The sequence below is a fragment of the Vulpes vulpes genome, chromosome 5 (assembly GCF_048418805.1).
Source record: "Vulpes vulpes isolate BD-2025 chromosome 5, VulVul3, whole genome shotgun sequence".
Lineage (NCBI taxonomy): Eukaryota > Metazoa > Chordata > Mammalia > Carnivora > Canidae > Vulpes > Vulpes vulpes.
The window spans coordinates 76,308,699-76,336,194 of NC_132784.1; the positions used below are offsets into that span (position 1 = coordinate 76,308,699).

General features: G+C 34.8%; 2 protein-coding genes across 2 annotated transcripts; both read left to right on the top strand.

Annotated features, from left to right (window-relative positions):
• Positions 1 to 12,392: 12,392 nt before the first annotated feature.
• LOC112912022 (olfactory receptor 4P4-like) lies at positions 12,393 to 13,322 on the top strand. The gene has a single exon (XM_025988751.2). It carries the CDS (start codon positions 12,393 to 12,395, stop codon positions 13,320 to 13,322), a length of 930 nt encoding a protein of 309 aa, XP_025844536.2.
• Positions 13,323 to 24,590: 11,268 nt separating this feature from the next.
• Positions 24,591 to 25,526, top strand: LOC140598922 (olfactory receptor 4P4-like). The gene has a single exon (XM_072757361.1). It carries the CDS (start codon positions 24,591 to 24,593, stop codon positions 25,524 to 25,526), a length of 936 nt encoding a protein of 311 aa, XP_072613462.1.
• The last annotated feature ends 1,970 nt before the right edge of the window (positions 25,527 to 27,496 follow it).

Here is a 27,496-nt window from a genome sequence, read left to right on the forward strand (position 1 = left end):
AAAAAAGTTTACAAAAGCTACTATAAAAATAATTTATAATGCTTATTGTTTAAATACAATAACATTATAGTTGCTAAATATATAATTGCAACATACCAACACAATTGATTGCTATGTTCATGTATATAGTAGCAAGTGCTCTGTAAAGGATCCCATTTAATACTTATAACATCCTGTGTAGTTGGTCTTATATCATCCATTTTGAGATGTGGAAACAGTCTTAGAGACTTATGTTGATGGTAATAATAACAGCAACAGTATTTACTAATATTGAATATTTAGTGGCCTTGAGTGTTTCTGTAGACACTTGCTGATTTAATCCCCACCACAAACCTGTAAGATAATTCCCACTATTGTTACCCTGCCAAGATCAAGATGCTAACTAAGGGCAGAGCCAAGATTCGTTCAAATTATACTTAAAAATTTTCTTCCAAATTCCTTATTGCTATAATTTACATTGAATTAGTAATCTTTATATGACCATAAGAGTTATAACTGCCTTATTAATACTATAGAATATACTTATTACACTATACAAATGTGTATAACACAATAACATTAGCTCACACATACACATACCGACATGTTTGAAGTGTCAATTATCAAATAAAATGTGGTATTGTACTCATTGAAAGATCTTTTTACCTTTACTTCTCTCTCTCAGACCCAGTTCTCCCTATTACAATCCATCTCCAAAGCAAACCATCTGTGAAATGTTAAAAAGGATATCCACTGTGGTTAATTTATTTGAAAATCAAAAAGACCAGTTTAGAATTCTCATTTTTCCATCTGCATCTTCTTTTATCTGGAGTGCATTTCTAGCACATTTCATCCTTGTTTTCTCATCTGTAAAGCAAGATTAATAATATCCACTTCAAAGCTTTTGATGCAAATTGATTAAGGCAATATATTTGAATATATCACCACCATGTTGTACACACAGAGGACTTTCATTACCTTTTTAACTGTGTATGCTCAAAAGGAATGATTGACATTTTGAGTGTTAATTATTCAATAATATAACTGTGCAAAATGTTCAGGAAGAATCATCTCTAATTTTACTTTTATTATTTTTTATTTTATTTTATTTTTACTAATTTAACTTTTAAAGAAGGCAGGGATGTCTGGTTGGCTCAGGGTCTGAGTGTCTGCCTTCAGCTCAGGGAGTGATCCTGGGGTCTTGGGATAGAGTCCAGCATCAGACTCCCTGAAAGGAGCTTTATTCTCCTCCTATGTTCTGACTGTTGCTGTGTCTTTCATGAATAAATAAATAAAATATTTTTTTAAAAATTAGTGAATAAAGAAGGCATACAGACTCAATTAGTCATAGTCTTTCTTATCAGAAAGAGTTATCTTTTCATGCTTAGACTAAACCGCTGATGATATCAGTGTCATTTATTATTCTAACTTGTGTCTTTTTATGTGAGAAATATATTTACATTTTGTTTTCACTCTGATTATGAGTCTGTATTATTAAAACACATCTCATTGCAAAAGCATGCTGTCTAGTGATGAAGAGTACAGTCCTACAATTGGTTTCAATTCAATGAGTCTCAAATATTTCATTGTCACCTTATGTATATGATATTTACGAAGTATCTTTTGAAGAAATGAAGTGAGGATGGAATACTGCATTACTATGTTTGAAGGGACTGAAACAATGATTAATATATATGGGAAATAACAATCTTTAAGATAATCAGCAATATTGAAAACTTACCTTACAGACTTAGAAGATCTTGATGCATACCCACCTCCAGAAATAATCCCATCTTCAAAATGGCCTCTATTTAGATAGTAACTTTCAATAGAAAAGATATGATGCACTAAGAAATTCTTCAAATAATTTGATATCAAAATCAACAGTTTTTAAGAAAGTATATCTATAAATCAAAAGCTTCCCTTCTAACCTAAAGCCTCAAAAGCATTTACAGAACACTTGGGATTTGAATTTTAAATGGATTATTTTGAAACACTATGGAGAAATCATCTACAGATGGCTCTGGTTCCATAGGCAAAAAGCAGGAAATGTGGAGGAAACACCTTCAAATGGCTTATTCTAACCATAATGAATCTTGCTCTGGAAATGTGGTCAACAAAAATCATTTTCACATTACACTGAATGGATATTTAAAGAGGTTTCCATAAAGGTTCAAGGACCTTGTCTTATAGCTGCTACTTTCTCTCCCAGGAATTAATTATCTCCTCTGATGGAAAGACTTTGTCTTAGAAACCATGCTAAAGAGACATGTTAGACAAACATAAAATTTTGAATAGGGAATTGCATTCCATGTACTTTGAACCCAAGCATGTAAGAATCACCTTTTTCTATGTGAACCTGAGTTTCTAAGAAAGCTAAAAGTCAGGTAAATAGAAAAATGGCATAATTCCAGTGTGGGACCTCTGATGTAGTTAACCTGTTGACTCATGTCACAGAGAGAACTTCTGCCTTCTTAGCAATAATAAAACTTTTCTGGAACCTGCTACTGATTGCTTGAGAGTTAGAGCAGTGAGGGCATGAAATCAATGGTAGTCATTTTATAGTTCTTCCCTCCAAAAGCTGTTTTTTTTTTTTTCCCATATTCACCAGGAGGCAGGAAGTAAACAGAAATTCTAAAAGGCTCTCAGTTTTCTTTGGGATTCATGGTTTGGTTAGTACAGCGTACTAGGGAACATTAAAATTGTGGAGAGAGATCAAAACACAAGAAGACTCCCATTTGTTCCACATCTTTGTCACTTGGTACTGTTAGTTATTTCCTTTGAGTCATTCTGAGGGCCACGTGATGATGCATTGTTGTGGTTTTAATTTGCTTTCTTTGATGATGCATGATGTTGAAATTTTATTTCATCTTATTATTGGCCATTTGTATACCTTCTCTTGTGTACTTTTGTACAAGTCCTTTGCATAACTTAAAAATAATTTCTCGTTTCCTGATTACTAAATTATAAATGTTCTTTACATATAATTCAGGTCTTTATCACATATATGATACGCATATATACAAAATTTTCACCTACTCATGGATTGCCTCTTCTTTTATAAATGGTGTTACCAGATAGGCACTGAATTTTAAAACTTTGATGAATTCCAATTTTTAATCTTTTCTTATGGTTCATGAATACTGTTTTATATCTAACAAATATTCAATATTGGTCAACCACCAAGTTCAAAAAGATTTCTTCTGGAATTTATGTGGATTTAGCTTTGACATTTTTGGCCTCTGACTCATTTTGAGTTGATTTTTGTGTGTGGTGTGAAGTGAGGTTGTGGTTTTAGATTACTTTTGTTCTTTTTCTACTATGGATATCCCAATTGATCCAGTATAATTTGTGGAAAAGTCTATACTTTTCTCATTGAATTACCTGATCTTTGTAAAAATTCATATACTCAGGCCTATTCTGGGCATTTTTGTTTGTTTGTTTTGAGGTCTCAGTGTTTATCCTTATAACAATACCACACAGCACGATAATGGGAGCTTTACAGCAATTCTTGAATTTAAGTAGAGTAACCATTAAAACTATGTTGTGGGTTTTTTTTTTTAAATGATTTTATCTTCTAGATTTCAATAAATTTGTATACTTCTATATACATTTCAGAATAGAATTGTTAATTTCTTTTAAAATATTCTTGAGATTGTTATTTGAATTGTATTGAAAACATGAAATGACGTCAAGGTATATTTCTTCATTTTTGTACTTAATTTCTCTCTGCAGTGCTTTCTAGTTTTTATGTACATTTCTTGAATATACAGGAATGAATTTACAATTTATTCCTGGAGTGCCTGAGTGACTCAGTTGTTGAGTTGAGCATCTGACTCTTCATTTTGATTTGGGTCATGATCTCAGGGTCTTGATCTTGAGATTCTCTCCTGTTCCCTCTGCCATCTCCCACACTTACTCTCTTTCTCTAAAAAAATAAAAAATATATATTCCTCAATTTTTTTAAAAAAAATATTTTACTTATTTATTTTAGTATTTTAGTGAGAAAGCACAAGTTGGGGGAGGATAGAGGAAGAGGGAGAGGCAGAGAATATCCAGCCAACTCTTTGCTGAGCATGGAGCCTGACAGAGGGCTAGATCTTACAACCACAAGATCATGACCTGAGCCAAGAGTTGGACACTCAATCAATGGAGCCACACAGGAACACCTCAAAATTTTATGTTTTAAAATAATATTCTACATAGTATTGTTTCTTATCTTAATTTCTAACTGTTGCAATTATAGAAGTATGGATGGTATTTTGTCTTTACACTGTATCTTGTGACATTACTAAATCAATTAATTAGGTCCATTAGAATTTTTGTAGGCACTTAACACTTTCTGCCTACATAATCATGTCATCTTAACATAAATCTACTTTTGCAAATTGCTTCTTCCTTTCCAATCTGCAGGTCTTTATTCTTTTTCCCTCTTATTGCAATGACTAGAATGTAAGGGACAATGCAGAAAAGAAATGATGGGTGGACACAGTTGACTTGTTCCAATCCTTAAAAAAAAAGGAATTTACTATTAAATAATATATTACTTGTAGGTTTTATAGATGTGCTTCTTATCAAGCTGAACAATTCTTTTCTTCATTTGTTAAGATCTTCTTTTTTAGGTTTTATTTATTTATTTGAGAGACAGAGTAAGAGAGAGAGCATGAGAGTGAGGTGAGGGGTGGAGGGAGAAGCAGGCTTCCCTGCTGAGCAGGGAGCCCAATGCAGGGCTCAATCTCAGGACCCTGGGATCATGACCTAAGCCAAAGACAGACATTTAAATGACTGAGCCACCCAGGTGCCCCTGTTAAAGTCTTTTTTTAATCATAAAAATCAATAGAAATTTATCCAATGATGTTTATATCAACTTGAAATGACCTTTTAATTCTTCATTCTGTTAACTTAGCGAATTACATGGATTTTTAAATGTTAGATCAACCTGTTATTCCTAGCATAAATTCTACACCATCATGGCTAATTATTATTTTTAAAGCAACATCGATGGATTTGGTTTACTGGTATTTTGTTTAAGATCTTTGACAATGAGTTCATAATGGATGTTTGTCATTTTTTTCTTGTAATATGAATTTGGCATCTAGGCAATACCAACCTCATATATTAATTGTCTAGTATTGTCTCCATTTTCTGAAAGACTTTGTCTAGAACTTGTATTATTTTATTTCTGGAGCCCATACAATGCTTTTAAATTTTAAGATTAACTTTCCATTTGACAAAAAGGGCTATTGATATCTTTGTAGAAGTTGCATGAAATCTGTAGATCACTTGACGAATATTGCCATCTTATTTTATTATAGTCTTCTAAGCCATGAATATGAACTGTGTTTCTATTTAATTAGGTCTTCTTTAATTTCCCTCAAAAGTATTTTGTGGTTTTTCACAGAAAGTTTTTCATTCTTCCATTGCAAAATTATTTATAAAATCTAAGGTATGAAAATAACCTTACTGTCCATCAATGGAGAAAGGATAAAGAAAATGTTCATTTACCATTCTGAAAATGCTGGGACCCTTAAGTATTATGCTAAATCTGTTCTGTTTATGTTCCATAAGTAGAACGACAAAGGCTGCATGACATGTTGCACATCTGTGTACAACATGGTTTACTGAATGTTTGAAACCCACTCTTGGGTCTGATGCTCAGAAAAAAAAAAAAGATGCCTTTCCAAATATGACTGTTCATTAACAATGCACCTGGTCACCCAAAAGCTCTGATGGAGATATTCAAAGAGATTCACATTTTCATGCTAATGTAACATCTGTTATATTATATGGGCAAGGAGTAGTTTTGATTTTAAAATCTTATTACTTAAGAAATACATTTTGTAAGGCTATAACTGCTATAGATGGTGATTCCTTCATGGATCTGGGAAAAGTAAACTGAAACCTTCTGAAAAAGATCCACCATTCTAGATGCCATTAAGAACATTTGTAATTCATGGGAAAAGATCAAAATACTGACATTAATAAGAGTTGGAAAGTAGTTGATTTTAACTCTCATGAATGACTTTGAGGGGTTCCAGACTTCAGTGGAGGAAGTAATTGCAGATGTGGTGGAAATAGCAAGAGAACCAGAATCCAAAGTGGAGGATGAAGATGTGACTGAATTGCTGCAATCTCATAATCAAATTTTAACATGTGAGGAGTTGCTTTTTGTGGGGGAACAAAGAAAGTGGTTCTTGGGATGGAATCTACTCCTGGTGATGATGCTGTGAAGATTGTTGACATGACAACAAAAAGATTTAGAAGAGTAAATAAAATTGTAGATAGAGCAAGAGCAGGGTTTGAGAGGATTGACTCCAGTGTTCAGAGAAGGTCGACTGTGGGTAAAATGCTATCAAACAGTATCTCATGCTACTGAGAACTCATTTGTGAAAGGAAGACTCAATCAATTCAGCAAAACTCATGGAGAGAGAGAGTCAGAGACACAGGCAGAGGGAGAACCAGGCTTTCTGCCTGCTGCAGGACTCAATCCCAGGACCCCAAGATCATGACTTGAGTCAAAGGCAGACACTCAACCACTGAGCCACCAGGTGACCATGTACAGATCGGATTTTGGTCTCACTGTGCTACATTACAGTGTTGAATAGAATGGTGATAGAAATGAGCATTTGTCTCATTCTTGGTGTTAAAGAGAATGTATCTAACTTCATCCCTCTAAAATAACATTTTATGCAGGATTTTTAAGCAATACTATTTTTAGTATTAGGCAAGTTCCTTTATATTAATATATTTTTGATTTTTAATATTGGTAAACATATTTATGATGATCTTGTAAGTTTATCACATGCTGTTTCTGCATCTATTGAAATATTTACTTGGTTTTTCACTTTTAATTTCCAGCTTGATGATATATTTTTCAATTTTCTAATAATAATATATTAAAGAATATCTAGGATAAAACTTGGTGATGGAACATTGACTTTTTTATAAAGTTAAAGTAATTTAATTTTTTATTAAAATTTTTAGTCACCCTCAGAAGGAATAGGATGAAAGATTAATTGTATTTCCTTTTAACCATAGCCCTCAAAATGAACTAATGATAGTTTCATTTTTACTCATTTATTAGAAACTGTAAGAGAGTGGAATAATCTATTTTGAAAAACTAAGGTAAAATCTTATAAACCCATTTGAGACTGGTATTTCTTTCGCAGAATTATTTTTGTTTAACTCTAGTTTTACTAGTTATAGACTAGTTATCTTCTGTAATTCTTCTCCAGTTAGTTTTGTTATAATTTTTTGTAGAAACATGTTTTTCTGTTATCCTTTAGAATCATTGGCATTTGGTTGTTGATAATGTTTTATATTTCTCCTCTCCATTATTACCAATAGTTATGTTATCCTTCACTAAATACCCTTTTTCTTTTATATTGATCCCTATTATTAAAACCGACTATTTTGAAAGATTTTCTTCAAAGATACAATAACAAGATTTATTATTTCTTTTGTATTTTTCTTTTTAATTTTCACTTTGATTTGCCTATGTTTTCTTCATATTACTTTTTGATGGGCTCCTGTCTTCTAATGATATATTCTTTTTCAGATTTTCTTTTTTTCTAATGAAAATATTAAAGTTATAATTTTCTTCAAAAGTACCACTATTCCTATATCCTATAAACTTTGACAGGCAGTATGTTCCTTATATTTCAAGTATAGGTAGATTTTTAAATTTCCAGTGTGATTTATTTCTTAACAAACTAGATATTTTGCAAAGTATAGTTTTAATTACCAATCATGTACTTGTCTGTGTACTTATGTTCATCTCTACCTATAGATATAAGATCTATATCTACTTATACCTTTTATTGTACTCAGAGTTTTGTATAACATCACATCTTTAAATATGGTGAAGCTTTTAAAATAACCTAATAAATTATTATAAGTATATCCCATCTGTGCATACAAAATAATTAATTTTATCTATATTCCATCTATATATCCTTGTTAGATGTATAATTATATATTATATATGTTATATATAATATATATGATGTATATATCCCGATACTTTTAAGTTCTATTGTTCAGATCTTTTATACCCTCTATACTTACTGCGTTCCTTATGCATCAATAATTTTAAAAGGAAGGTTGAAATCTTCCACTGTGAAGGTAGATTCATATTTTTCTTCAATGAATTATCTAAACTTATGTATTTGGAGCTAGATTATTAAGTGCATCTATGAGAAAGGGTCATGCCACAAGAAGACAGACCAAATGCCATAATTTGAAGATAGTATTGGAAGAGGTTATATTCAAGATGTGGATAGTTGTAGGAAAATCACAAGGAATATACAATGTCCTGGGCTAGTGGAATTGAGTACAAATGAATACAGTAGGTGCACAAAAGTGGCAAGCAGAAATACAAATGAACAATGAATAAAAAAATATAAAGTAAAATTAGACTTACATGGATCTAGTATGAACCCATGTGGATTGCTGCTATGAACAAAGGACTACAATTCACTCAATTGGATTTACTCAAACAACGTAAAATAAAAACAAAACTAAAATAAGGAAAATAATTGTGCATAGTGGCATTTTCCAAATTCTAACTGATATCCTGCTTTAGATGATACCTAGTAACACAAAACAATGTATAGGATTTCAAAGTTTCCAATGGATGTAACTAACCATTGAGAATAATTTCAAAATCTTCATGCTAATGGCAATGACTCTATGTTGATGAGTAAGATATTAATAATCCTCTCTAATCTCTTTGTATATTTAACTCAGATTATGTGAACAATTAAATATATATATATATATATATATATATATATATATATATATAATCTCCAGTCTCTGAGGAAATTATTCTAGGAGAGGAGAGAGAGAAAAATAGATATCCACATTACATCAGTACTATAACATTACAAAAATATTGAATCACTTAAGTAATAACCCTCAAGAGATAAATCAAGGGGTGCCTGAGTGTCTCAGTTGGTTAAGCATCCAACTCTTGATTTCAGCTTAGGTCATGATCTCTAGGTCCTGGGATCCAGCCCACCTTGTGCTCCATGGTCAGTGGGGAGTCTGCTTCCGGATTCTCTTTCTTTTTTTCTCTCTCTCTCTCCTTCTGACCTTCCCCTTGCTCTCTCCCTCAAATAAATAAATCTTTAAAAAAAAAGAAATATACCAAGTAAGCCTCAAGACCATCTATATGACCGCTCTACTAATATAGGCTTTATTTTTCAAATTATAATCACAAACACATTGGCTCTATGAGATGCCTGTGGGAGTTTCCCCCTCAGGACCCCTTCATGCTTTAATTCGTGGTATTCCCAACAATGTTTTCCTGAAAGCTCCTTTGGATGGAAGATTCACAGGAGAGTCAGAGGTGCATCACATCTGTTTGCTGCTGCATGGTACAGATACAGAAAGTAAAAAGAAATGCCTGAAAGATCACCTCGACATATATATTGTATATAATATATATAAGATACAGAGAAAATAATTGTAATGTCCATAAATCTTCATTTTATAAAAATTTTATTTCATAATTTAAATTTTTAAATTCTTCTGTAATAACTTTGTTGGTGGTTATTTTCAAGACAGTACATTCAGGAAACTCTTGAGTGCAACTGATGAGGGTTTTAAGCCTTTATTTGTATTTTGAATATAACACCTAAGGATAATGAAAAAATAGGCACTTACCAATCATATGGCTGAAATCAATGGTTTAGAGGTAGACCTCCCTCTTAGTACTTGTGCAATCTTGGACTCAAGTTTCCTTATTTGCAAAACAAGGACAATAATACAGTAGACTCCTTTACTCATGGTTCATGTTCCATGGGTTCAGTTACCTGCTGTCAAGCATGGTTCAGAAGCAGATGATCCTCATTTGATGTATTGTAAGATCAAGAGTAGTTAACACTACCTCACAATGCCTACCTCATTTGCCTCACTTCATCCCATCATGTAGGCATTTTATTATCTTATATTATCACAAGAAGAAGGGTGAGTAAAATAAAGGTGAGTACAGTATGATATTTTGGGAGAGAGGGGGAGAGACAAAGAATAGGGAAAGGGAAAGAGAGGAAAAAGTCACAGGGGTATTTTATGGATTTTTTTTTTCTTTTTTCCCAGAAGATTCTCAGGAGAGACTTTATAGGAGCTGCTTTGAAGGATATTTTTCTATATTGATCTATATTTTCACAACTGATTTTTAAGCATTGTAGGTTGATCAGTACTGGATCTTATGTTAAGAGATGATGAGGTTTGCACCACTGTTAAGGACACACTGTAAACCAAGAGTTGCATTTCCTAAGGTTTTGATTTTTTTATTTTTGTTCTATGATTTTAATGAAAAGCTACCCTGGGATTTATATATGTCCTCTAACTGATCATATTCTTCTGTATAAACAAAGGTTAGGCTTGGATATTCTCCATTTATATATAAAGAAGTACTTTGCTAAGCTCTATGTTGAACCTAGAACAAACTTATTCCTACGTCAATGTTTTGTTTGTTTGTTTTTTTCCTTATCCTTATATAAAATCTTCGACCTATCCCTCTGGCAGAATATAAAATACACAGTTAAAATCAAGTAATTGATGAAGAAAATTCTGATATCTATTTTTTATACAACTGTTTTTCCTCTCCAAATATTTTTGGGAGTACTCTTCTGTGGCCATGACAAGTAAGAATCATAAGACCCTCTATTGTATATTCTTAAATGGTCTCCATTTTGCTCTTGGCACAAGGCAAATGGATCCAGTATTTTTACTTCCACTTACCAGCTGGAGAAGAATCAGAGGGAATGAATTGCTCAGTGCTAACAAGAAAAAGGTGACAAGACATAGAAGCCTGGATGCTCACCTTCATGATCATTAGACCAGACACTGCCCACTACACCATACTGTTCTCCCGCTTGTGCCATTAAAATAATTCATTCACATTGAGAGCTTTCTAGGCAAATCATGTTTTTGTTGAGGGCAGACCTTTGGTTATGGGTAAAAGGTGATGGTTCAACATATTCACTCTCTGCTCCTAGCTCTACTGTAACTAGGCAGCTTCACTACTCTAACTGCGTGGTTAAATACACAGGACATGGGATGCCTGGGTGGCTCAGCAGTTGAGCACCTGCCTTTGCCCCAGGGCGTGATCCTAGAGTCCCAGGATCAAGTCCCACATTGGTCTCACTGCATGGAGCCTGCTTTCTCCCTCTGCCTATGTCTCTGCCTGTGTGTGTGTGTGTGTGTGTGTGTGTGTGTCTCATGAATAAATAAATAAAATCTTTTTAAAAAATACACACAACACTCTCTAATCACCTTGGGTTCTTCAATATGCCAACAAAAAACAACTAACTTACCACAATGTTTCTAACATTTTAAACAGCAACCTCTAAAATGTGTCTTTAGAATGATTTGGGAAAATAGAAAAGTTTTATATAATAATAACCTGTATTCCTGTATTCAGATATCCAGGTTATGCCTCCCATTCCATTTCCTGCCTCTCCATGCTCTGAATCTTGACCAAACTGCCAAGAAGAAGAGTCACCAAATTTATTATCAGCTAATTCAGGTTTTTTATCTGCTATGATTAAGAATCTTGATTTTGCTTTTATTTCAAGAATAAATATTTAGTTCCACTGTGTATGGAATGTGGCGTGAGATTGTGACTTCATAATATTAGAAATAGCATATAGGAGAGAGAATTGCTTATAGTCTTTTGAGTGTTAATTGCTGCTATTCAGTAGTATGTTTTCTCCATTAATGGCAGAGATGGAAAAAAATGTATCTTTTAAGGAGGTAGAAAACAGGTAGAAGTCCATTTGGTCAGTGGCTAATGTAGCATAGCCCTAAAGAGAATAGAACTTTGCATCAGATACTGGTTCATATCTTAGGTTACTGCTTAATATCTGAATGAATAGGTATTATTATCTGAACCCGCCCGTTTTTGTTTACTCATATGAAAAATGAGTATCAGAATAGTAACTCTTTGGTTATAGTGAGTTAAGTGCATGCAAAATGTGTATAAAAGTTCTCCCCATAAAGTATGCTGTCATTAAACATCATTTGAAATGTGATAATAGCCTTAAGCCAAAACAATTCCAAAGACTGAGTGTAATAATTCCTCCGCAACATGCATATTTTTTTGGTGCAAAAATACTCCAAAGGGATGCCTGGGTGGCTCAGCGGTTGAATTTCTGCCTTTGGCTCAGGGCGTGGTCCTGGAGTCCCAGGATCCAGTCCTGCATCGGGCTCCCTGCATGGAGCCTGCTTCTCTCTCAGCCTATGTCTCTGCCTCTCTCTCTCTCTCTCTCTCTCTCTCTCATGAATAAATAAAATCTTAAAAAAAAACTCCAAAAATTTAAAAAGGATTATTAAAAATGTCATATATTCTTTATCATTTCAGGTGAACTAAGTTTCTATTGTGTCTCTGGAATCACCTCAACCTCATGGAAAATCAGAACAATGTCACAGAATTTGTTTTCGTGGGTCTGTGGGGAAATAAGCAACTAGAACTACTGTTCTTTTTCTTGTTCCTGCTCTGCTACCTGGCTGTCTTAATGGGAAACTTCATTATCTTACTCACGATCACCTGCAGCCATCTAATTGAACATCCGATGTACTATTTTCTCTGTCACCTTTCCCTCATGGACCTCTGCTACACCTCCACTGTGGTCCCCAGGCTAATCAGGGACTTAGGTGCAGCAAGAAAAAACATTTCCTATAACAACTGTATGACCCAGCTCTTCACTGCCCACTTGTTGGCAGGGGTGGAGATATTCATCTTGGTGTCCATGGCTTTAGACCGCTATGTTGCCATTGTCAAGCCCCTGCATTACATGGTTATCATGAACCGGCGGAGGTGTAACCTGTTGATCTTCATGGCCTGGGGTGTGGGGTTTTGGCACTCTGTTGCTCTATTGCTCATGGTACTCAATTTACCTTTCTGTGGTCCTAATCAGATAGATCATTACATATGTGATGTGAAGCCTCTTTTGAAACTGGTGTGCAGAGATATTCGTGTTGTTAGTATCTTAGTGATTGCAAACTCAGGAATGGTGGTGGTTGTCATTTTTCTTGTCCTGGTGGCTTCTTATATTCTCATATTATATAATCTTAGGACCCACTCCTCTGTAGGGAGACGCAAAGCTCTCTCCACCTGCAGCTCTCATGTAATGGTGGTCATTTTATTTTTTGTGCCTTGTATCTATACTTATGTTCTACCTGCAGGGAGTGAGAACAAGGATAAGGAAATCTCTGTGTTTTACACTGTAATTGCTCCCATGCTGAATCCTCTCATCTATACCTTAAGAAACATGGAGATGAAAATCGCCATGCAGAAGGTGTGGTCTAAAGTGGCACATTCAGAATTCAAGTAAATAAAGTGATTTTCATTGTGCTTTCAGTTCTGTGTCTGAAGAGCATTTATCATTTGTGATGTTACAGAAAGCATATAAGCTTTCTTTGGGGAACTTAACTGAATGACCTCTGAAGTTGTTAAGAGCTAAAGAAGCAAGTCATTGTAATTCAGCTCATAATCTCCACTTTATAGGGTTCAATTAATTCCAAGTGTGAGCACTTGAATTTGAGGTAATCAAGAAATGCCCTTCTCCAGCACTTCTCTGATCAAATCATTGCTATCTCCAAAAACTGTATATGGAACCCTATTATTCTTGGAATAAAATCCAACCTTCTCACTTGTTTATCTTATAAGTCTCCCCAAATGGTTTGGATCTAATTTGCTAATATCAGAGGTCATCACACTGTTACAATGACAGGCTTTGGGGTCAGAGAGAGCTGGGTGACACACTGACTCTGTAAGCTTTTATCTCTGAGTCTTGGAAATTTGATTTAGTTATTTTGAGTGTCTATGGAATGGGGTAATGTTATACTTCATAAAGATATAATATCACTTGGACTAACACACGTGAAGTTTTAACACAGAATAAGGCACATTGAAAAGTCAAGTTATGTATTTCCCTCTTTCCCTGCCTTTCCTCTCATGTGTCCCTTTGCTTGGTGCTTTCAGTCAACTACACTGGGTCCATCCACAAACACACTCCAGAATCTATCAGCATTATGGCTGTATTTCAGCAATCTCTTCTAATTAGGATTCACTCCCATGTTTGAGGGTCCATGTCTTATGTGTAATTCACACTCCTAATGTTTTCTTGTTCAGGAAAATTTGCAAATCTAACAGACCCAAAGTACTTCTGATTTCTGCCCTGTCCTTTTCTTACTATTCAGCAGTATGTTTTCTCCATTCCAAATAATCCTGTGTTCTATAATAGTGTTTCTTCTTGTGAACTGTGTTTTTTCCAGTTTGAGCAGTAAAACTATGTGGTATATCTTTCTCTTTTTTAATATTTTATTTATTTATTAATGAGAGACACGGGGGGGTGGGGGTGGGCAGAGACACAGGCAGAGGGAGAAGCAGGCTCCATGCAGGGAGCCCAACGTGGGACTCGATCCTGGATCTCCAGGATCAGGCCCTGGGCTGAAGGCAGCACTAAACCGCTGAGCCACCCGGGCTGCCCCTATCTTTCTCTTTTTATCTTTCTTTTTTTCTGATAATAAACTTGCACAAATTAAGATGCAAACAAAGAGGAACTGAATTCAATTCTAGGGTCATATCTTCCTCTTTTATTTGACTGTATGCATTGTTCTTACATATCTAGAACTTCTCCTTGTTTCATGAACAATCATATGTTAATAACAAAATAAGTAATGTCAGCAAGGCGGAAAATTTAACATATATTCCATTGTGTCTATTAGGGAAGTAATGAAATTCAGCAGACTACTAGACCTTTAGATTTTTTTTTTACTTATTTGTTTTCTGCTTAAAGGAAACTGTTCTCTCAAATATTGTTTACCTCTTTGTCCATTGAATCATATTACTCAGTCTCAGCTCTGTGCTTCCATTTATATTTGTCTGGACATTTCTCTTTTCCCAGAGACTTGTCTTTTCTCAGCAGAATAATTACATTGCTTCCACACAAACTTTACTTGATTCAGTTACTCCTGCCCCAGAGCCAAGGCAAAATCCAAGAGAAAACATGGAAGTAATTAGCGATTACCTTAGTGCTGGGACCACTCTTTTGATGTTTCTACTTTTAGAAACTTTCACATGTATAACTAATATATTTTTTTCCTCCTAATTCAAGCCTCTGGAATATGATGGGGAAACATTTTGTCTGTTCCATAGGAAATTAGCTTTGACAAGTTATTCATAGTTCTGTTTGGTGGCTTAATGTAGACCCTTTCCAAAGTGTTTTGGATTTTTTTTTTTTAAGTATACAAATGTCATGTGCCTCTGTGTGTGTGTGTGTGTGTGTGTGTGTGTGTGTGTGATGATTGTGTCCGTTCATGTATTGTTTGGGAACTCTTGGGGCTCTTGGAGTTCTTGAGGACAGGTCAGAGAAATTCCTACCCCACTGGAAAGAATGTTATGCAACAAAATAAAAAAAAAATCTGAGTTTTATTAGTTCTTTCAGAGAATTAACCTTTGATTTTTAGCTATTCTCTATTTTAGAATGTTAGTTATGTTAGTGATTTCTTTTCTTAGTTTATTATATAGTTATTTGTATTTTGTTTGGATTTAATTTGGCTTTAGTTTCCTGGATCTTGATTCCTGAGATATTTATGACTTATTGATTGCTACACAAAGCTGTTTTTATAACAAAAGTGATATCACTACATATGCTACAGACTTTTAAAATAATAATAAAAGACATTGATCTTATTAAGACTAATAAATCCAACACCTTAGTAAAATGAAAAATTTTTTTCAAATGATATAAACTATGCAAGCTCCTTAAAATTAAAGATATTATCAATTGTCCTTTTTTAAATCTTAAAGTAACTTAAGGGATCCCTGGCTGGCTCAGTGGATGAGTATCTGCCTTCAGCTTAGAGTGTGATTTTGGAGTCCTGGGATAGAATCTTGTATTGGGCTCCCCGTAGGGAGAATATTTCTCTTTTTGTCTATGTATCTGCCTCTCTTTCTGTGTCTCTCATGAATAAATAAATATTTTTTGTAAATAATAATTTATTACGTTGTCTTCACACCCCCCATCCAGATAACTTTGGTGGTGAATTCTACCCAACATTAGAAAAAAATCATTCTTATCCTTCACAAAATTTCACAAAAATAAAACATAAGTGAGTATATTTAAACTCACTCCCCATCTGTCCAGCATTTCTCTGATAATTCTAAATTATGGAGATTTTCTACACATTCCTTAGAACTTTTTTAAAAAAATATTTTATTTATTTATTCATGAGAGACACACAAAGAGAGAGAGAGAGAGAGGCAGAGACACAGCTAGAGGGAGAAGCAGGTTCCATGCAGGGAGCCTGATGTCGGTAGGACTCAAACCCTGGTCTCCAGGATCAGGCTCTGGGCTGAAGGCCGTGCTAAACCACTGAGCCACCTGGGCTGCCCTCTTAGAACTTTTTATATAGAACTTTTCTTATAGTTGTGTCATGGTAAAAACTTCCAGTTCTACAAAACTGTTGTTCAATAAGAGAGACTATTTTTTTTTAAGATTTTATTTTTTTTATTCATCAGAGACACAGAGAGAGAGGCAAAGACATAGACAGAGGGAGAAGCAGGCTTGCCTCAGGAAGTCTGATGTGGGACTTGATCCCATGACCCTGAGATCACGACCTGAGCCAAAGGCAGATGCTCAACCATTGAGCCACCCAGGTACCCCAAAAGACTTTATTTTTAATGTGAGTTTATCATGGTTGTGCCATATAAGATCAATATATAACATCAATTGGATAGTTTGTACTGGAAACTACCAAATAGAAATTGGACTTTTAAAATTCCATTTACAATATCATCAAACATACCTAAGGAAAAATATGACAAAATAGGAGCAAGACATATACTGAAAACTTTATAAAAACTATGTTGAAAGTATATGAATAACTTAATTAATAGAAAGAAATACTGTGCTCATGGGCCAGATGACTCAATACTATTTGGATGTGGATTATCTCCAAATAAATCTTTAGATTTAAGTAATTCCCTATAAAATATGAAAGAAATGAAATGAAAACATGCTCATTATTTTCCAAAGTGATCTAAAATGTGTAGAAATGTAAAGAAACTGCGTTAACTCACATAACTTTAAAAAGAACAAGCAGGAGAACTTACATATTCTCATTTCAAGGTATATTATAAAGCTGCTGTATTCAAAACAGTGTGTCATTTTCATGAAGCCAGATAACCAGATCAATGGGCTGGACTAGAGAGTCCAGAAATAGACCTGCACACATTGGTCAACTAATTCTCAACAGGGGTCTGTAGGCAATTTAGTGAAGTAAACATAGTCTTGACAGCAAATGGCAGTAGAAGATTCCAGGGATTAGGTCGTCGGACCTTTGGGGGCCATTATTTGACCCACTACACAGACGTATGAGGAGGCCAAATCAACAAAGATGAAGGTATTCCGGAGTGTTTGTGAACCCAGACCTGATGTTAAGTGTAACAGGGCTTCATGTCACAGAAGTACCACTTCCTACAGTGGAGACTGCCTCCTGCTCCTGAGCTGTTAATGTAAACATTGAGATGTTACCTTCTACATCATTCTTGATGCTCTTATGATCGATGCAAACCTGTGGAGCCAGGATTAGGAGGCTCGTTTCTTTCCTAAGATATATTTGTATTTTTGTATTTTTCTGTTTGTGACTGTGTGACTTTATTTGTTCTTACTTAACAATACAAACCAGAAGACTCTCTCTAAAAAAAAAAAAAAAAAAAAAAAAAATCAGGACAGTGGCACTGGAGCCCATAAGGGTGGCATCTCCCACCCTCCCTGTCCAGCGCGCTGACCTGTAGCCTGCAGAGGACTCCCCTCCTCTGGGGCCTTCACTGGCACACCCAGCCCCTCTGCCTCCCTTGCTTTAGTGGTGCCTATTCATAACACAGATACTGCATGTCCAGTTGCACCATGTGCCCTCCGGGACAAAGGTCAGGAGGTCTTTGCAGCTGCCCCTGGCTTTAGGAGGACAGCACTTCCCTGGAGCAGGCACCTGCTCCAGGGCTATCCTTATGGTCCCTGGCATCCAAGTGTAGTGAGGCCGAGGCCAATCTGCTCTTGCCTGCCCCCTCTCTAGGTATGGCTGTCTGCACACTGCTGTCTGAGGGTCTAACAATGAAATTGATATAAGGCAGGGTAACAAGAGAAACACAAATTTTAATTTGATATGTATGGGAATCCAAAGGAAATTAAGCTCCCTGACAGTCAGGCAACAGGTTTATATGCTATCCTGAGCTAAAAAAAGAGAGTAGGGATTCAATGGGCCACAGAGGGAAATTTGAAGCAAGCCCTGCAGAGTACCCCACAGTTTACCTACCCCACACTGTAGGTATCTCTGGTGGTACCTCTCTTCCTAATCAGGCCCTCTAAATTCTTTAGGCAGTTAGTGGGGAAGAAAAAATGTCTTCTTGAATCCTTTATATCTGATTGTTTTCAGCTCAGAACAATCCACATGTCAAAGTGGCACATTTTGGAGCAGCCTATCCTGAACTCCATCAGTTAGACTCCTTCATTTCAAAGCCTGGAAGCAAGCAGCAAATTTAGAAATATCAATTTTCTTGCTTACTGGTTATTTGAACCAGTTATTTAACCTCTAGAAACTTCTGTGTTCTTTTATTATTTTTTTAAGATTTTATTTATTTATTCATGAGAGAGAGACACACACACACACACAGAGGCAGAGACACAGGCAGAGAGAGAAGCAGGCACCATGCAGGGACCCCAACATGTGACTCGACCCCAGGTCTCCAGGATCATGCCCAGGGTCAAAGGCAGGTGCCAAACTGCTGAGCCACCCAGGGATCCCTGAAACTTCTGTGTTCTTATATGCATAAAAGGTAATGATATTTATGTCAAAATATGGGTTATTGTAAGTACTAAATAATTTAATGAATTTAAAATAAGTTGAACCTATCAAGGCTCTTTGGATAAATTATTGTTATTCTTATTGTTTTGCTGACCAGTTTGATCCAAATCAGATTAGAGGCTATAAAATTTGATTTCCTGACATTTTAAATACAAGAGAAATATGTATGGATTTGTTTGTGGTAGAGAGGTAAAGACGAGTTAAACTAGTTAAACCCAGTATTTGCAGATGAAACTGAGTCTAAGCAACCTTTGAACATCCGGTGACAGGAGAAAGAACTGAATGGTGAACAGAATAAATGCTTTGCTGTATTTTAATGCTTCCTTCCTCTGAAAAATTTTTTAAATATTTTATTTATTTTTTTGGACAGAGAGTGTGTGTGCATGAATGCAGGGAGGGGCAAAGGGAGACCATTTGCAAGTAAACTCCCCACTGAGCATGGAGTTCAGCGCAGCGCTGGATCCCAGGACCCTAAGATCATGACTCAAGTGGAAGGCAGAGGCTTAAACAACTGAGCCACCTTGGCACCCCCTTCTTCTGAAATTTTTTCATCATTTTTTTACTTCTGCTACCTTCCATGTTCATGGGGAAAGAAATGCTTATTGTTTTATCATTCCTCTTTTTGTCTCCCATCCTTCAATTATGGAATCCCTCAGTGTTAGTCCCAAACCATGAATAGTTTTGCACCAGTTCTGATATTGCAGGTTATTAATTTTACTGATCAATATATTCTACATACATATGATCTCAATAATGGGTCATACTTGGACTATAAATGCTTCTGTGTGGTTTTCTTTGGTCTATCTCATCTCAAATTTTCCTGAAAGCTAGCCAAATACTATTACAGGCTACATTGATTTCCCTCTGATTCTTCAGAAAGCTAGATGAACACAGAACAGTCAAAATTTCCTGAACTCAGGGCATCTGGGTGGTTCAGTGTTTAAGCATCTGCCTTTGGCTTAGATCATAATCCGGGGGCCCTGGGATCAAGTCCAGCATCAGGCTTTCTGCAGGGAGCCTGCTGCTTCCTCTGCCTAAGTCTCTGCCTCTCTCTGTGTGTCTCTCACGAATAAATAAATAAAATCTTTAAACCAAATTTCTTGAACTGCTTTGATTATGGCCTTTTTGGGTCTCCAGAGAAATAGAGCCTGATACAAGCTAATGCAAAGTTGAAAAGTAACACCCAGGGCAACCAGGGACATTACTCTGGACAGTGCTTTAGCAACATTTGGCCAGAATCTGTTTAGAAATGCCTTTGGGAATCTAATTACTTACAGTTTTCAAAGGATTGTTAATTTCCACGTTGTCACTTAAGTTTATATTCTGTTTCTCCCAACCAAATTTTCTTCAGCAATAGGGAGAAGATCAATGATTCCCAAGACCTCAATATTCTTATTAGCTTTTGCAGGAATTAAGAAATACTTGTATTTGTGTGTGTGTGAGATGGCTTTGAGATCTTAAATCAGCATTCTAAATTTCTGGGGCATAACAATGCATTCCTTCATCACTGATGAGTTTGGCAAATATTTGAATTCCACTTCCCTTGTAAATGCATAGAAGGTGTAAGTCACATTGAGATTTTCAAAGTATTTGTAGAGAATTAATCTGGATGTATTTGCATTACAGATTTATAATTCTCTTCATTTTATTCCAGATTTTGATGCTGGGGACGATTTGGCAGAGTGAGCATCTGGGCGGATAGAATTCAACCTGATGTAGTCTAAAACTAGCCTGACAGCCACTCAGATCTTATGGTTAGTGAATGCCACCTTGCCACCTTGGTTTTGGAAATGTCCCATTAACCACAAACCTGACTAATTATATATGCTCTTATTCCATGTAATTTAATTCTAAGTCTATAAAAACTTCTTTTGCAATATATGATAATTTGAACACTATAAAAATGCGTTCACATATATTAGTTTTAGTTGTGCATCATTTATTATTTTTAAAAGATTTATTTACTTAATCATGAGAGACACAGAGAAAGGCAGAGACACAGGCAGAGGGAGAAGCAGGCTCCCTGCAGGGAGACGGATGCAGAGCTCAATCCCCCAATCCCGATCTCAGGACCATGCCCTGGGCCAAAGGCAGATGCTCAACCATTGAGCCACCTAGATGTCCCAATTATGCATAATTTCAGTTAATGACAATGAAATTAAAGCATTTTCTAGTTGGCAGTGAATTTCATTGTGTCCCATTCTTGTACTTATGTACAATCCTCCATATTGCTGTTAAGAAACAGCCCTGTTTATACTTGAATATATACAATAATGAAGAATTTTCTATATTTCAAAACACTTGCCATCCTAGAATAGACTAATTTCATCTGAATCAACAAAGGTAAGTTTATAGCATGTGATTCTGTTATACTAAGGGAAAATATGAATGCGTGATGGAATATTAATTTAAAATAAAAGCTTCTATTCTTATTCTAATAGTTTAACAAAAAGGGCATTTAGAATTTTCATTTAGTACTACCAAAGAAGTAATAATTTAACTATATTTTTATAGTCCAAACGAATCAGACTAAAGATTAGAGTTAAGGATACCCTAAGACTACCAATCTTCCATCAACTAACCTAAATGGTTTTTTCCCAACAAATTGTTGAAATTGGAGTTTACCTGATAAATTACTAAATCCATGTTATTAATAGTTTTTTTTTCTTTATTTTTCCACTGGCCTTGCTTGTTTGTGTGTGCATGACGCTTTCTATGGTTCTAAGCTAATCACTCAGGGAGGAAAGACTAAAGGAAAAATGACAGTTTTGAACCACATGTGTCATGGGCTGTTTCATATTACTTCATGTATCCTTCATCAAAATTCTAAGTTTTGTAATGATATCTTAATTGTAAAATCAGTAAAATGAAGTTTAAAGAGATTAAGCAATTCACTCAAGCTAGTCAGTTTATTTGAGATGCCTCAATATTTCTACCTCTTTCTGTGTTGCTACTATTCTAACCATTTGTTTAGTGGATTGCCTGATGTTCTTTTTCCAACAACTGTAACTTCAGTTTTTATCCAAGATGGATCCTTAATATCTCTGTGATCAAAATGTTGTTTTTATGACAATAATTCTCCCCTCTTGACTTTTCCCTTTTACATTTGCTCAGTGCAGCGAGCATGTATAATGGCCTCTCAGGTTATAAGATGAGACAGATGAAGCACTATTGTGGATTCAATACCAACAATGGTCTAGAAAAAAGGAGAAATCCTGATTTAAGCAACGTACATGTTGGTAAAGCTGAAGGAAAATTATTTCAAAATGATTTAGAATGAGAGAATTCCAGATACATTTATGTTGGATAGTCCATATATCTTTACTTACATAAATACTCAAAAAGACAGATGGATTAGTCTTGCATATTCTTTTCTACTCAGATGAGGATTCAAGATAGTCTTTTCAAGCTTTCATTCATGACACCCTTCATCATCCCTCTCAGCTCTCTTCCATTAAAATAGTCCCAAATTGAGGGAGAATCAGGATTTCTGTCTCCTGACATTCACACTGTGTTACTTCCCCACCCCAAGAAATGTTTAGATTCTCTTGATCTGAGACTCTTTTTTAAAATCAGAGATTTGAGTTAATCATGTGAATTCTGTCTTTAAAGTGTTTGCAGTCTTCTTGCATAGTAATTCTTTTTAAGCCAGATTGTTTTAGGTCCGGGATCAAGTCCCACATCAGGCTGCCTGTGAGGAGCCTGCTTCTCTCTCTCTGCCTATGTCTCTGCCTCTCTCTCTCTCTGTATCAAATAAATAAACAAATACGTAAATAAAATCTTAAAACAAAACAACAGCAACAACACAAAAAAACAAAGAATCAGTATCACCTGCAACGAGTAAAAAATACGATCAATGAACTCTACCTCCCTAAAACTTTTCAACACTCTTTAGTGAAGGTTAACTGCTGAATACTCTGTAACTGATTATTATTTTCAAAAAAGTAGGAACACACTAAAAATTACTCCTTTGTGAAGTTAGAGTTTTGAATGATAATTTAAAGCAGAATTGCTGTCCAACAGTATGGACCATTTCTAAATGCCTCTCTATTAAATATATTTAAAGATATATATTTATATATGTGCACATATATTTATAAATTATGTATTTTTATAAATTTATAAATTATATATATTTATAAATAAACATATACATACAGATAATATATAGAGAGATATACTATATATATAAAATATAGAGAGACCTACTACATATATATGTATGTATATATATATAATAGTCTTCAACACTATAAAACACATAGATATTAATTTTGAGAATCACTAGAGTTGATGGTTTCTATAACCATCTGTAACTTTGCTACAAAAGCATTCTGTGGCTTTTAAAAAATAGACATCTAGGGACCTAGATATGACTGTCACATCAGATCCAGAGAAATATAGAAGGTGCACTAGTTGTTCAAACCACTAGGGGTAGATAATTCTTCATCTTGAGGAAAATAACTCCTGGAAGAGCATTCTTTCTATTCTTAACTCCTTTTGTACTGATTAAATAATGTCTTAAAATTACACATCTGATACAAAAGATGCAAATAAATGAATTTTTCATTATTTTGTTTGAATAAATACCACTGCATGCTATCTGGCCACAAAGTTTGACTAACATTACCTTCTGTATCATCCCTTTTTATTGACATTAGTTCCTTAGATTGTATATAAAACACGTGAAATTTTTGGCAAGAGCCATGATTCAAACATACTTGGGCAATTTAATGATCTATCTATCCTCTAGTGATAGTCATCACAAACTTCAATAACAGTATATACAATTTTAAAATTCTCTTTAATACATGAAATGTAAATAGTAGAAATGAATAAAATTGCTGATTATTTTCCACAGTTTCAATCATTAATTGACATTCTATTTTGCTTTATACTTTTCCACCATTCTTTGTTTTTTAAAATAACAATGATTCCATTGGTTTAGTATGACCCATTGGCAATGTTTGGTCACATAGCAAAAAAAAAAAAAAAGAGCTTGCTTTATACAAATTAAAGTTTAGCAGTTCAGGCTGATACATTTTCCTTTTCTTTTCTTTTTTTTTATTTTTTATTTATGATAGTCAGAGAGAGAGAGAGAGAGAGAGGTAGAAGCAGGCTCCATGCACCGGGAGCCCGACGTGGGATTCGATCCCGGGTCTCCAGGATCGCGCCCTGGGCCAAAGGCAGGCGCTAAACCGCTGCGCCACCCATGGATCCCCAAGCTGATACATTTGTATTTCCTGGGGATTCACTCCCAGATAATTCATGGAATTTGACCAGAAAATGGTGAAAAGAGGAAAGTTGACCATGCATTAGGCACACGTATTTAAAATATATGCAACAAAACTATTTTGACTTGGGACAATTTTTTAAAAATCTTCTTTGTTATATAAATAATATAATTAATAATAATAAATAATTTTTAATTTTCAAAATATCATTTAAATATTTAAAAATCATTACCAGCAACATTGAATAGCATACATAATTATTTCCATTATTTTCAATATAAAAGTATTCCATAATACTTTTGTAAAATAAGAGTTAATAAAAAAGATAAAACAACTTTAAGAAATCAAGAATAATTAATATTAATATTATATTTACGTCAATCTACTCTTAGTAAATTTTTTATCATTCAGTTCATACTGTTAAGTTTTCACCAAATTTATGTTTATTTCCTTCAGATATATAACTCATTGTGTGTAACATACAGCAAACTCGAGTAAATGGAGCGGCAGAGAAACATCTCAGAATTCATTCTTCTAGGACTTTCATATGACCAGAACATGCAAATATTTTGCTTTGTACTCTTCTTATTCTGTTATATTGCCCTGTTGGTAGGAAACCTTCTAATCCTTGTCTCCATTCGATGCAGCCCTCTTTTTCACCAACCAATGTACTACTTCCTTAGCCATTTATCCTCTATGGACATCTTTTATACCTCTAGCGTTACACCCAAATTAATTGCTGACCTACTAGGGGGGACTAAAACCATCTCTTATGGTAATTGCATGTTACAAGTTTTTGCCATGCACTTCTTTGGGAGTATTGAGGTCTTTGTCCTTACTGTCATGGCCTTTGATCGCTATGTTGCTATTTGCAGGCCTCTCCACTACATGCTTATCATGAACAGGGCAAGGTGCCATCTCCTAGTCTTAGCTGCTTGGGCTGGTGGGGCTCTTCATTCTTTTCCTCAATTATCAATGACAATCCAATTGCCATTTTGTGGTCCTAATGAAATTGATCACTACTTTTGTGATATCTTCCCTTTGCTGAAAGTTGCCTGCACTGATACTTACATCATTGGTGTCCTTGTGGTTGCCAATTCAGGTATGGTTGCCTTAGTTACCTTTGTTGTCTTATTTGTTTCTTATATCATTATATTGTTTAGTCTAAGACATCACTCAGCTGAGGGAAGACACAAAGCCCTTTCCACCTGTGGGTCTCATATCACTGTTGTCATCTTATTCTTTGGGCCTTCAATCTTTGCCTACCTACGACCTCCAACTACTTTCCCTGAGGACAAAGTATTTGCTCTATTTTATACCATCATCGCTCCTATGTTCAATCCCTTAATCTATACTCTGAGAAATGCAGAAATGAAAAATGCCATGACAAAAGTTTGGTGTCAAACATTATTTTCAAGGAAAGCACACAATTAATTTGAAGAAACAGTATAGCTAAGCAACTTTATAAAAGAAAAGGGCTTGATGTGACTAAGCAAGCTAGAAATATTTCATAGACTTTATCCATCACTCTAATGAAATGAATGCATGAAAAAAAGAGGAATAAGAAAGAAATTTAAAGAAATAGTTAAATGAATATTAATTGCCACATACCAGAATTAATTGAATACTTAATTTTATGGAGTATTATGGAGATGTGGACAGGGTTACCTGCAGAAAAATCTGTCTGAGCTAAAGCAAATAAGGCAACACTAATTGGTCAGTGAATTATAAAGGCAAAACAATGGTAATGATAATTCTATTAAAAATCCTGGACTTATATACCAGTGCTTATAGTGATACACATTCTGTACTAGTGATGAAATTGAAATCTAAAATTAATATAATGACTTTAAATCATCATGAATATCTTTATGATAGAATATTCATTTATATATCCTCTAGTGGCATTCCGAAATCAGCTATGCAACAAAGAAATCTGTATAGTAGAACTTGTTTTAAAGTGCTCCGGATCATCATTTTTCCTGAATTCATATTAAAAATAATAGTAATACCTAGTTAAGACAGAGCAAAAATCAATAACTCAGGAGGCTAAAAACATAATTTCTTGTTATTCCACCTATTGACGAGAATACAAAACATTTTCTGTAAAACTTAAGAAAATCAATAATAAAGTGTAAGTGTTGACAAACCCCTACCTGCCTAAAATTGATAAGTAAATGGGAAGCTATTGGATCCAGAACCAAAGACATTTTATACTATAAAGAGAAATGAATAGCAGCCTAGCTAAAGACAGATTAGACCATGATCTAAAACCAAAAGCAAACCAAATTATATGTTGTGAGCATATTTGGGCTCATATGAATGTTTGAAGCTGTTTTGTTCATCATTGCCAAACATTTTGGAAGAAACCAAGAAGTCCCTCCATAGGTGAATAGACAAATAAATCATGGTTCATCTGGCAATAGAATATTATTCAGCACTAAAAAGAAATGAGCTATTAAGGAATGAGATGATATGCAGAGAACTTTGATGTATATTAATAAGTGAAAGAAGCCAATCTGTAAAGGCTACATATTATGTGATTGAAAATATATGAATCCTGGACAAGGCAAAACAATGGAGACTTTGAGAACATCAGTGTTTGCCAAGGGTTAGTGTGGAGGGTTGAATGGAGAGGCAGATCACAGAGGATTTTTAGAGCATGAAGCACTTCTTTATGTTACTAAAGCTGTGGATACATGTCATTATACATTGCAAATCATAAAATGTACTACATCATGTGTGAAGTCTGATGAAAACTAGATCTGAGGAGGTAATGATGTGCCAGCATAGGTTCCTTTGATTTTAACAAATATATCACTCTGGTAGGGGAGGTTGTCTGTGTGTGGGGACAGGTTATATGGGAAATATTTGTACTTTTTGCTCAGTTTTCCTGTGAAGCTAAAGCTGCTTTAAGAAATAAAGTTTATTAATTAAAAATATACACTATGGCATGATAGATGTATCAAATTTTGTAACTGGAATGAAGAAGACACATCTGAAAAAGATTTTCTACCAAAATAAAGAATTTATGAAAGGCCTTTTTTGCATGTTTAATAGGATTTTAAAAAGGTTGCTTAAGAAACGGTAAAGATCATTATAGAGAAGATGCTAGATAACAGGATTTTATGAAAAGGAAGATGATGGGGTAGTCCTAGTGGCTCAGCAGTTTAGTGCCACCCAGGGAGTGATCCTGGAGACCCTGGATCGAGTCCCACATTGGGCTTCCTGCATGGAGCCTGCTTCTCCCTCTGCCTGTGTCTCTGCCTCTCTCTCTCTCTCTCTCTCTCTCTCTCTCTGTGTGTGTGTGTGTGTGCGTCTCTCATGAATAAATAAATAAAATCTTAAAAAAAAAGAAGATGGTAAAAATATGGAAAGCATTTTAGATTGTCTAAGTAAAACCC